The 12,451-nt window shown below is 36.3% G+C and overlaps 1 protein-coding gene across 4 annotated transcripts in view; it reads left to right on the top strand.

The window, feature by feature from the left end:
- WDR11 (WD repeat domain 11) overlaps positions 1–11,618 on the top strand; it is a 34,145-nt gene extending 22,527 nt beyond the window's left edge. For all 4 annotated transcript variants that reach the window (XM_042818563.1, XM_042818560.1, XM_042818559.1 and 1 more), the window contains exons 20-29: positions 1,629–1,737; positions 3,115–3,177; positions 4,115–4,180; positions 4,896–5,067; positions 5,299–5,394; positions 6,469–6,634; positions 6,872–6,969; positions 7,908–8,053; positions 8,413–8,492; positions 9,427–11,618. In XM_042818563.1, the coding sequence (XP_042674497.1) occupies positions 1,629–1,737; positions 3,115–3,177; positions 4,115–4,180; positions 4,896–5,067; positions 5,299–5,394; positions 6,469–6,634; positions 6,872–6,969; positions 7,908–8,053; positions 8,413–8,492; positions 9,427–9,593 (1,163 nt within the window). In that variant the 3' untranslated portion in view covers positions 9,594–11,618. The remainder of the gene's footprint in view (positions 1–1,628; positions 1,738–3,114; positions 3,178–4,114; positions 4,181–4,895; positions 5,068–5,298; positions 5,395–6,468; positions 6,635–6,871; positions 6,970–7,907; positions 8,054–8,412; positions 8,493–9,426) is intronic.
- The last annotated feature ends 833 nt before the right edge of the window (positions 11,619–12,451 follow it).

Genomic DNA, 12,451 nt, shown 5'->3' with positions numbered 1-12,451 from the left:
TGGCTTGTAAAGTACAGTTGAATGGTAAGTTTTGGTCACTTATCACAGGAGAATGATGTGCGTTTGACCTCCTGAGGACTTTTTTCAAGGTGAGGCCAGTCTGTTCTGCAGGGTATCACAAAGCTGTACTTGCACAGAAGTATCCTCAAAGGAAAAGGAGATTGAATCACAAGAGTCAATTTCACCAAGACACATTACTAATAGCAAACTGATGAACATAAAACTATTAATGGATAAATAAGTCTTTGATATTGTTACCCGAGTCCCACTCTTTCCAAGGCAGCTATGCAGAAAGATTATATTTTCTGATGCTCACAGTGCCCTATAAAAAAAAATAAAGAGTGAATATGGTCTGTGTCTGTGATCTTGAGCCCAGAACAAAAGGCTGGGGGTTATGAGGAGGCTTTTCATAATGTCTTGGATGTCTTAAGAAGCTCTCTCTCTTTAGAGAAAGACAGGATTGATTGTGAGGGCTTTCATTAACCACCTTCACCTTCTCTATTTTTACTGTTTCGCTTGTAGCCCAGGCCCATCTGCACAGGTTCCTTAGAGCTTTCAAATCAGGAAATAATTAAAATGCCTCACTATTGAACTTCTAAGGAATATGAGGAGTTCTTTCCTTTTTTTCTGCTGTTATAAATAACTGCTTTTGTTGTGATTTTTCTTTTTGTCAGTCCTGCCTTGACTCATTAATCTCCTTAAAGTCAATAGATTCTGATTATGATGCTCATAAAAAAAATAACGATGTGGGGAAATTATGGTGTGGAGTGTTTGGGGAAAAACATCATTTATCACAACCATTTTTTTAAATCAAATGAATGTTCTGTAATGTTGAACTATAAAAATTAATGTTCAAAACCAAGCACACCAACATTAGGATATGCCAGGACTAAGGTTGCCTTCCTCTATGCTGTTACAATCTTTTAATTAAAAAAAAATACATTTACAGGACTCCTACACCATTCAGTATGTGCAGAGCACTGGAATTTCTGAATATTTATTTGATAATGTAACTGGTTGATACCTGTTTTACCCATAAGTCACTGGGTATCAGGTACTGCATACCATCCAACCCTTATCCTGAATACAGAGTCTCTGACCTCTATATTTGTATAACACAGGTAGTGCTATAATTTTCATCTTTTTTCTTTGCACATATAAGCAGGTATTTAACTTCACAGCATCCCTTTGGGGTGATGGGTATTAACCTACGTGGTATGTTGCAGAAGTTCTGATTGCGATTTGAAAGTAAAATGCACATTACAGTGCATTTGGTGTAGCTGTGCTTACTTTCAAGCATGCCCTTGTGGCAGCAGTAAGTATTATATATGGCTCTGCTCAATGTTAGTGTGTCGTGTTCCAGAAGTCTGTAACTAAATTAGATATGAGATGTCCTGAAATTCTCATTTGAGCATGGTTGATAACCCTGTGCCTTCTACAAAATGCTGTTGCTTAAATGTTACAATAAGCTTTTATCTCCAGTAACACGTGCTGTGTGTAAATATATGACTGTATGACTTACAATTCTCTTCTGGTGCTTATAAACAAGGTGGTACATTTAATGGTTTACCTAACAGAGTGTTATTGCACTTTGCCATTCAACAGTGAATCTTTTCTGTTTGTTTCAGAACCTGCATGGTGTCCCTATCTACTTGTTCCAAGGGCTTCTTTAGCTTTAAAAGCATTCTTGTTGCATCAGCCGTGGAATGAAAAATATTCTCTGGATGTTATGAACATGTAAGGAGGTGTCTTTTTGAATTCTACCTGTATGTCTCTTATCAATATTCTTGTGTGAATAACTCTTAGCAAGCCTTCCTCAGTCTTTGGGACTGTCAGAAAGATAATAGTGTCACTTGGAAAGTAATAAATAGGAAAGGCTTAAGGTCAAATATTGTGTTTCCTTGACTTTCATTAGCCCTTAGCTACTTAAAAAGGATTTCTGCTTTAAGGTACTGCCAATGATTTATTATTTACAGGTTATATTACTTTAGAAATCATCAGTGTGTTCTGTTTTTACAAGAAGTTAACTTAAGAACAATCAGAGTTGGTCCCTAAAGTGTAAGTGAAGATGTCCTAAGTGATGTCTGAAAGATGTATAGTTACTTTTAGTGAGCTATATTTCACACCATAGGGGGAGCACCTTTCTTTATCCTTTATTGCATTTGTTTACTGTTGGTGATCACTGACCCATAAAACAAAATTGTAAATGCAATATAAGTACATGCTCAAAAGATACTGCAGTACACAACCAGGAGTATATAAGAATTGTGCTCAAAGGTAATAAACACATAAGCTTATATTATTCTCTGACTAGATATGAATAAATATGAAGCATATACAGCAAAGAACTTCTTGACAATAAAGGAGCAGTAGGTCATGGGATAAAAAAATAAAAGAAGAAAGGGGAATCAAATTCTTACAAAATTAAAGGATACATGGAGATTCATAATTCAGATGTTGCAATGAGGATGAGATTACTACTAGAGGGACATAGCAATTGTAGATGCTTAGGGAACATGTATTTTGTAGAATGAGTAAGGCACAGGGGCAAGGATTGAAGATAAGACTGCAAACAGGGAAGAAAAAACAGGAACAAAAGGTTTGATGTGTAAGAAACAGTTGCACTACAAGAGTATAACTGCTAAGCTTTCAGTTTTGAAATCATAGAATGGCTTGGGTTGGAAGGTCCCCAAGGATGATCAAGTTCCAACCCCCTGTCACAGGCAGGGCCACCAACCTGCAGATCTGGTACTAGATCAGGCTACCCAGGGCTTCATCCAGCCTGGTCTTGAATGCTTCCAGGGATGAGGCATCCACAGCCTCTCTTGGTGTTGGCATTTTCGTTAATTTCAAGTGTAAAAAAACAGGGAGGGAAAAGAAAGATCAGTTGTTCTGAATCTGAGGTTGAGTGAGTGCAGTCTTTGATGACTGTCATGGAATTAGTGACTAGACAGAAACCTTGCAGAAAAGCTTTCTTTAGAAGTATGCTAGATTGGTTTCATATGTCTTGTATGTACTCTTGGTTGTTTTTTTTTTTTTTTTTACTAAGAGTAATACACTGCCTTTACAGATAATGTGTCATCTTGGTAATCAACTTTTTTTTTTTTAATGCAGCGATTATCCAGAGGATGAAAACATCAAAAATCTGATTCAAGAGCAGCTGAATTCACTGTCAAAGTAAGAGTTTTCTCTTTAATGTTTTATTAAGGTAGTGAGTTCAGAGAAAGGGGGAAAAAGAAATATATTCTCTCATGAAAGAATAAACCCTAATACAATACAATTCTTACTATATAGGCAACTGTCTCAAAGTAGTTGGTTAAATATTGACCCAGCAGTCAAAATGTGTTGTTCTGACCACATAAAGTCTGATGGAAGTCAGTACTGAATGTTTAACATTGTAGTAGTGACTGCCCGCAAAAGATTTAAAGGTACTGATTAGAATTAGTGTGTAATTTGTAACTGGCTCATGACATGCTGAAGTTTATTAATTTATACTTCTTCTCCAAGGTTTGTTGAGATATTTAGGCTCTCAAAAGGAAAAGAAAAACTCTTGTAAAAAATACTCTACTGGAGATAGACCTACAGCATGTAATGTTCATGCTCTCTGCTCTGCTTACAAAGAAAACAGGTTTTTGGCATTCTGCTTGAACTATGGCAATTAGATTGGAAGCTTTTCCATTTTCCCTTTTCTTTCATTTAATAGGATGGAAAACAAAAAAACTTAGAGTATTTTTGGGCACTTCGAAAAATACATAAAAGCTCTCACTTCATACACTGTGTAATTATGTACTTATTTGTAATTGAATTAATTTTGTAATTTGTAGAATCAGTGCATATTGAATTACAGCATTGTATACACCCTTGTGGTTGCTTTCTTTATTGCAAGAATAAGGTGTTCTTGACACTCAGTGTTGGTATTAAACAGGTAGAGTAAGTTGCTCATTGTGATTATTGCATGTCATTAAATGGTTTTTGCAATTACTTTGATAGTAACATTTTTTTTTACTTCAGAAAAGAAAATGATATGTTTTTAGTTCTGTTTTGTTTTAATTTGTTAGATAATATGTGCTAACAAAAATCTTGCACAGCATTTTATGGATTTCTCCTTTTCCAGTGACATCAAGAAACTTCTGCTTGACCCAGAGTTTACTCTTTTGCAGAGATGTCTCCTAATTGCCAGGTAGCAGATATTCAGAGAACTGTATGAAATATGTCAGAATAAAATCCTTATCCATTTAATGCATATGAATATGTCAAAATTTAAGGTGCCAGCTAATTCTGTGTTAGCACACTGAAGCTGCTGAAGTACTTTGCTATGCATCTGTTACAGCGTTTTCAGGACTGAAAGTGAAAATGTTACAAAGCTGAGAGAGTTTTGTTTGCTTACTACATATACAGATCCTTTGTTCTTCGTGATGCTTTCATAGACGTATTTCTGCTCTAATGTGTTGAACATAACACTTGTACAGCATTCCAAGGCCATAATTGAGAACTTTACAACACAGAATAGATAGTTTAAGCAGGGGAGGGCCTATTTTCATTTTATTTCTTTTTTTTTTTTTGTAGTGTAGCTCTGTATCGATCTGTATCCAGAGACGTGTTTTCAAACATTTCTTTTACTTTGTAAACAGTGTTCTTGTTTAAGTGTGAAATAATAATTTTTAAAAACCCATCACTTACAAGCTGAAAATTCAGTGAGTTAATTTGCTGTTGTGAAAGTCTTTTGGCCAACCTCTTATCTATCTGTCTGAATCTTTTCTTGTAGTCTGTCCCATTGATAATGCAAAATTGTCCCATAATAATGCAACTTCCTTGTAAAAGGACAAGTTAAATGTACAATATTTCTATCTTAAAAAATGCTGTCTTGTTTCTCATGCTGAATTCTGTTTTCTCAGACTGTATGGAGATGAGTCTGAACTGCATTTCTGGACCATTGCTGCCCACTATTTGCACAGTTTATCCCAGGAAAAACCTGCAAAACCAACAGATGCAGTTATCCTTCAAGAACAGCTGGTTAATCCATTGGATATATGCTATGACATACTATGTGAAAGTCATTACTTTCAGGTATTCCAAGGAATTACAAATTATGCAGGGAAAAGCCCTAAGACGTATATTTCACTTATATTGTAAGCACACAACTCTGAATTAAGTCATTCCCTGTTATTTAAATAGGAGCTTTTTAGAATTCCCCAAGTATTTCCTTGGTTTTTTTTTTTTGTTGTTGTTGTTTTTTTTAATTGCTTGCTTCTCTCTCTTCTCTTAGTCTTATATTCTTAATAATTCTTCTTCATGCAGAAATTTCAGCTCGAAAGGGTAAATCTCCAGGAGGTGAAGAGATCAACATACGATCATACCAGGAAATGTGCTGACCAGCTTCTTCTCTTGGGCCAGGTTTGTGGGTAATATTTGAATGTTGTGTCCTTCTGCTCTGTTTTATATTTTTGCCCTATTCAGTTAATGTCTGTTTTATCTCATGTTGTTTCATCCCACTAAATACTTTTTGCTGTCTTAATGTGTTATTATTCTGTAGCCTCCATGTGACTGCTTGGTGTATTATAATGCACATATCATTTTCATGGGAACCTTATAAAAACCTTTCCTTGTATTCCTGGGACTAGAAAAGAAAAATTACATTTTGAATCATCCAAAAGTCTAACAAACACAGTATCTTTGGTCTAACTCTGTCTGCACATAGTACTCTCATAATAGGTAATAATAGGCATGTCTGAGCTTTCACTGCAGTGTCTCTGATCTGATGGGTCTGTACTGAGCAGTAAAACACTGTAGAGAGCTGCTTACTGAGCCCCTGATATGAATAATTTGAATCTAAATGTCTTCTGTACCACTGTGTGTTTGAGCTCGGCAGCAAATATATGTAAAAATGGCAGAAACATTACCTCATTACAGTGAAGTGGCAGTGGTGGTCCACCTGTGGGGGTTCATTCCATTCAGAAGCAGGTTGTAGTTGGTGTATGAGCCTCCACAGTTCAGCTCTTGAGCAGCTACTCTAGAGTCGATGGCTGTCTTGAGATGCCTAACATTTAAACGAATGAATTCCTCCTTTGTTTCAAAATACCAGCTATTAAATCAACTGTTCAGATCCTGGTTTTTATATCTCTACATTATATTTCTCCTCTGCTTATTTTAAGTGCTTCTCTTCCTTCTATAACTTTGCTAAGATTCAAGGAAAGAAGTGTTCTCAACTAAACTTTTCTTTTGCCCCTAGTAGAACTTGTAGGCTGTGGTTAAACATTATGTGCATGATGAATGCTATCCTAAGGTTGCTGTACTGAAATAAAGCTATAACCATTACTACCCTGCTACATATCTCTGCAGTCTGCTTTTGAATAACTTTCACTGTTGTTTGTTTCATGTGTTAAAAAGAGTAACAAACACATATGTATAAGGACTTTTGTTTGAGAGTGAATGACTTGAAGTCAAAGCTCTATGTTTTTCTCTTGTCAGACTGACAGAGCAGTACAGCTGCTGTTAGAAACAAGTTCAGAGAACGCACATTACTACTGTGATTCACTCAAAGCTTGCTTGGTAACAACTGTCACATCATCAGGTCCATCTCAAAGCACCATCAAGCTGGTAGCAACCAACATGATAGCTAATGGAAAGCTCTCAGGTAAAATGGGACTTGAATTTTGTTTGCTTATAAATTAAGCAATTCTGTGTGTTATTAATGCTTGTAATGCCTCAGGGAGAGGAATGAGTCCTTTTCTGTAGCATATGTAAAATGGAGGAATGCTAGGAAGAGATATATTTAATAGAGCTATTTTTTTCTGGTGGTGAATGATCTGCTCACAGTTGTATAGTAACAGTTTTTTTCCCTTATTATATATTCTAATTTCTTATTTTCCAGAGGGTGTTCAGTTACTGTGTCTGATAGATAAGGCTGCTGATGCTTGTCGCTACTTGCAAACTTATGGTGAATGGAATCGTGCAGCATGGCTTGCAAAGGTTTGTAGTTTCTCTGCTTTTGCTGTCCTAACATGAATGACCTACATAGGTATGAAGCACAGTGATAGTATTAAGATCTCCAAAGTTAAAAACCTGAAGGGTCAATTTGAAAATAATATTTGTTCTTTCCATGTTTTAAGCTTTAAGAAGCTTAATGTTTTCAGCTAGCACTCACAGGTCCTTCAGCCTTTCGACTGCTGAGGTCTGCCCTACTCATCCAAATGACAAGATTGGACCCAAAAAATAGTTGGAATACTAAGTTTTCTAACTTCAATTTATGAAATTGTATATAGTCACAACTACAGAGAATTCATTGTGAAGTGTAGAAACCCATTCCTGGAAGTTGATAAATAATTAGACAGTGATTTAGTGCAGAACTCCGTGTAGCATTTGTGCTGATTTTAACATGAGCACCAGCCACATTAGCACCAACTTTGGGTTCAGTATGTACACATTATAAAATCGTGTACCTGTAAAAGTACCTAGACTTAGCACTACTATATTAAATTGTGTAGGAAACAAGTCACTGAGGATTATCTTTGAGTAGTCTGTTTCTCCTGCAGAAAGTATGGAAAAAGACTTTCTGGGATTTTCTAAATGGATCATTCTCAAGAAAAAATAAAGATGCATTGTCCTTCAGTCTTCAGAAAAAATAAACATTCCCAACATCACAATACCTGAGGTTTTAGTGAAGTCTTATTTAAAGAAAAAAAAAAAAAGAGGAAGAAAAGAGTTAAGTACATTTAAATATTGAGTGACCTGAGTGGACTTCTGATATATCTGTGTAATTCTTTTTTTCTTTATTGAATTTGCTCAAAGGATTAGGGCACTTTTTGAAATAAAATTTGAGATGCTTTTCCTTCTGCCCGAAGGACTGGAATAAGTGGAAGAAAGCTCTGTTTAGCTAGAATTCATAATCATTTTTCCATCTCCTGAAGGTTCGCTTAAACTCAGAGGAGTGTGCTGATGTGTTAAAGCGTTGGGTGGATCACCTTTGCTCTCCTCAAATCAACCAGAAGTCCAAAGCCATTCTTGTCCTCTTGTCACTTGGTTGCTTTACAAAAGTTGCAGAGATGTTGCACAGGTAAAACTGAAACAGTATCATCTGTGTTTTATGAACGCAGCAGCTTAGAAGTCCAGGGGGAAGGAGGGGGCCTACAATTTGCTTTTAGACATTTGTTTCTATTTCAGTATGTGTTTTGTGGTGTGTGTGTGATGTGGGAACGTGAACATATGCCATGGTGGCAGCTCAGTGGTGGCACTGTTTTAACCCCAGTGATGTTCAGAAGCCCGGTACAGCTGTCAGTGCAGAAGAGATCTGCCACTCCAGAGCTACATGCAGACTTCTATAAAGTCTGTGTGCAACTGTTTTGATGCAATATTGAATACTTTTCTGTTTTGCTATCCTAACAAATAATTCCTTTTTTTTCCCCCATTTTGCAGTATGAGATATTTTGATAGAGCGGCTTTATTTGTTGAAGCTTGTCTGAAGTACGGGGCATTTGAAGTCAATGATGATACAAATATCCTTTTTCTGAAATCCTGTTTTTTCATCTGTGTTACTTATTTACAGTTTTGTGTGAGTCAGTGTTAGGTTAACCAGCCTGCACAGGAATAGAAGATTCTGCTTTTGTTTTCCAGGATGTGTGCTTGAAGGAGGTGTGAGGAAAGGACTGTAAAGGAATCATTTGCATAGATATGTAAAACCTCCTTCTCCTGATGCTCTGTGAGGTCAGTGGCACTGTGAAACAAATAAACAGTTAAAAATAGAAGTACAGATGATAAAATGTTCTTTACAGAACTTGGAAGTGGTTACTTCAGACTGCATAGTAAGGTCAGTGGTTTGGCAACCCTCTATTGACAACCATACTGCTGACTGAAATGCTGTGTGAAGGTTTCAATTTTGGGAAGGTGAAAACAAGTGAAGTTAAAGGTCAGGATTCATGGTGATCTGAAAAGGTATCTAAAGTGTTCTGCAGTACAGTCTGCCCTTCTGGTCTGATCTTCTTGAACTCTGAACATTTGCTCTTACACTTTTATTTATGTGTGTGCAGTAAATGATAATGCACATGTAAATAATACTTGACTGTCATCACTGACTCCTTGTAAATTAAAAAAGCCACTGTCCCATTATGGGAGGTAATGTCAGACACATCAAACTGGTGACCACATGATCTACCTTTTTTTTTCCACAAATTTTGATGTTATATTACTGTATATGCTTCTGCTTGTATGGAATTTGTCTGTTTTATCTTATAGCACTTCATGTATTGCCTGGTAAATGGTAATATGCATTCAGTAGTAGAATTTAAAGCAGCATTTTTTTCCATTTTTTGGTTTAGAACATATAGCAGCAACGTTCAGCATTTTCAGCTTGGGAGAGCTAAGGAGTGAGTTTAGAAAATGGGTTCTTATATTTTCATTTTGCTTTTGTATCTTCCTTAATGCTTCCTTTACATAAACTGATCCATGCTGTCTATGCAGATTATGCCAGAGGCTTGAAGCTCCTGGGCTTTAGGCAAGGAGCTATTTTCTTTGCCTCAAAAGCAGGAGAAGCTGGTAAAGATTTATTGGTTGAGCTCAAACAGCCTAAAGGGGAGGCGATGGAAGTGACAGAAGAGTAGCAATTCTGTATTTACTGCTAAGAGGAGTTCTTCTATCAAACTGGATTGTCCATCAGATTGATATTGCACTGTGTGAAAATGTGCTTTCTCTTGAATCGCTGTAATAGCTCATGTGTGATTTGAGCAAATAATGTTAAATGTGTGAGGAGGCAAATTTAAGAACTGTTTTGTTTATTCTTAAATTGTCTTCATTTTCAAGAGAGAAGGAAAAAAAGGCTATGATAAAATTATACATGAATATTTTTGAGGTTTTTCAACTATAGCGGAAATCGAACTGAACAAAATGCTGAAAGCGTTCTGTACCTGTGTAAGAGCCTGCTCCATTTACTTCCAAAAATCAAATCTTTATAGTTCTTCACTACTGTTGTATTTATATGTATAAATGATTCAATCTGTACTATAAAAATATGAATTTATGTAAAGAATAAATACAGATCACAAAACACACACAGATCATTCCTGGAAAGTTGTTTTCTCAAATCCAATTTTTCTCTTTAAAATTACTGTTATTTTACATGAGTTCCCTTTGTTGTCTTTTTCACACCAGGATGGAATGGAATCTAACAGATTTATTTACGAAAGATTCCAAACATTCCAGAAACGTATAACATGTCTTCTTTTTCCATTAAGATATTGTTATATTTGATGTCATTCATAATTGAGCACTGCCTGCACTCCTTAGGGACTAAATTCTGCCTTGTCTTGACTGTTTAATGGGATCAAAGGATGGGAAAATTATCCTACCTCAAAATGCAGTAAGGTGGGCTCCTCAGAATGTTCAGAAGGGTGCTAATGCTTTCTCCACAGTTACTATTCTGTAAGGTATTTCAATGTGTCGTGAATCAAGAGGTGGAAAGAACGTTGGATGAGACAAAAGATGTTGGTTTTTTTTTCATTGCTTTATATGATATCACATCTTGTGGTCTATATACTTAGGGATGCTACTGAAAGCATCTCTCTTCATTTTTTTGCCAGTATTTCAGCAGGATCAAAACAGCTTCCCACAGTATTTTAGTGTTGATGCATTTGTTTTCATTATTGTTCCTCACATTAGAAATGTCTTTTCTATTTATTACTGTTTGACTGAGAGATTTTGCAGCTGAAGAGTGGATGCTAATGTTAGACTGCATTTGCAAATGAAAGACTGTGGCATGTGAAAGTAAGAGTTGGCTGAAAAGGCTAATTATTTAAAGGAAGTTGTTGGAGCTGCTGAAGTTCAGTATGCAGTAGTGAGAAGAATCATATCATGTAAGAAGTTTCCCATCTGAATGTAATTCATGACTTTACTACTTAATGTAATTGTGTCTTTGACTCTTCTTAAGCTTGAAGATTTGTAAATGCATATTCCATATTCCTTCTTAGAGCAGCACTACCTTCATTACCTCTCTTCAACTCCGGAAACCTTTTAATTAAAATCCAGCATCGCATTTCTGAGGACACACTGAAGGTTTGAATTTTCAATACTGATGGTTTTTGTGCAAGTTGAAAATGTTTCGTTGCTCTAAAAGTGAATGTTTTATATAGATAATGTACCTTATGTAGGTTGTCCCACATCTTATGCACATCATTTAAGATGTTCAGTGGCTTATGAATTATACTTACATACTTGCTTGGGAAAACAAGCATACAATGAAATTTGCCTTAAGCATTAGCTGGTGAGCAACAAAGTTAAGCAAAGTTAAATGTCATTATCAGTGGGCTAAATTCAAGCTGCCATTGACTACAACAGCACTCCTGAGTTCCTTTGCTTGATTTCAATAGCAGTAGTGCAGGACAGGGACACCAGAGACTTAATGTAAGCATACTCAGACTTTGGCAGATTACACAGAATGGTTTGTCACTGGGTCTCTGGCAAAGGCCTTTTGATACTGAATGTTTCTATATACTTTCAAGTGTGAAGGTGCAGAATACCACGTGCTTATTCCTTAATGAAACTTTTATGATGAAAATACAGTGTAGAAGTGATTTAAAAGTTTTCTTTAGATAGAAATGCAATCGCAGTAATAAAAGAAAAATCTTTCTAAATCTGTGTGTCTTTATTTAATGCAAAAATGTCATCTGTTGCACTTGGAATGAATGCTGATTGTGTAATTGTTATTTTGCCTTCTGGACTGGAACAATGTTCATGGCTGCTTTTAGAAGGGGAAGTGATCACCCTTCATATGTATTAGGCACAGTTTCCCTACTGGTCCCAATGACAGTCACAGATTCTTTAGGACTAAGTGGGTTTGATCAGCTGCCCAAATCTGTATTCTATAATGTCTATGTACATAATTGCTGGTGGTGGATAAAGTAACAACACTGCTGAGTATGGAAAGTGCTGGAATGCAGAATAGTTTGCTGAATGTGGTATGTGAACTGTTTGAATCTGCAGCCTGGGCAGTAGTGAAAAGAGGGACCTTACATTTCTCTGCTGGGTCTGAAAATCAGGTGAGAAAGGTAACTGGGCTTGCTTTGGTTGTGCTTAAGTTTTAGCCTACCCAATTTGTCACATGGTCTGAGTGGTCAGAGACATGGGTTGATGGTTGGACTTATTGATTTGAGAGATCCTTCCAACCTTAGTGATTCTATGAAACTTAAAAGCATGCTTTGTGGCTCTGTGAATCCCAGCAGTATCATTTAGTGGGGAACTCGATTTCGCATAATACCATGACAGTTGTATTGCTTCCATTGGTCCATTTATGACTTTCTGATAATGTGTGAAAATAAGACTACTCCTCACGTGTATTTGCTTTTACCCTCTGCTATTTTAAAGGACATGCAGGTTTTAATAGAGTATCTTATTGACCTTTACAGTGGACTATTCTTGACTTTCCAGAAAGGTAAGGTCTGAAATTGATTTGGTTTTTGAAGCAGGA

The sequence above is a fragment of the Centrocercus urophasianus genome, unplaced genomic scaffold (assembly GCF_019232065.1).
Source record: "Centrocercus urophasianus isolate 14NV4802_14NV808 unplaced genomic scaffold, USGS_Curo_1.0 seq_17, whole genome shotgun sequence".
Lineage (NCBI taxonomy): Eukaryota > Metazoa > Chordata > Aves > Galliformes > Phasianidae > Centrocercus > Centrocercus urophasianus.
Note: the sequence above shows the minus strand (reverse complement) of the source record. Positions and strands in the feature narration are given on the sequence as shown.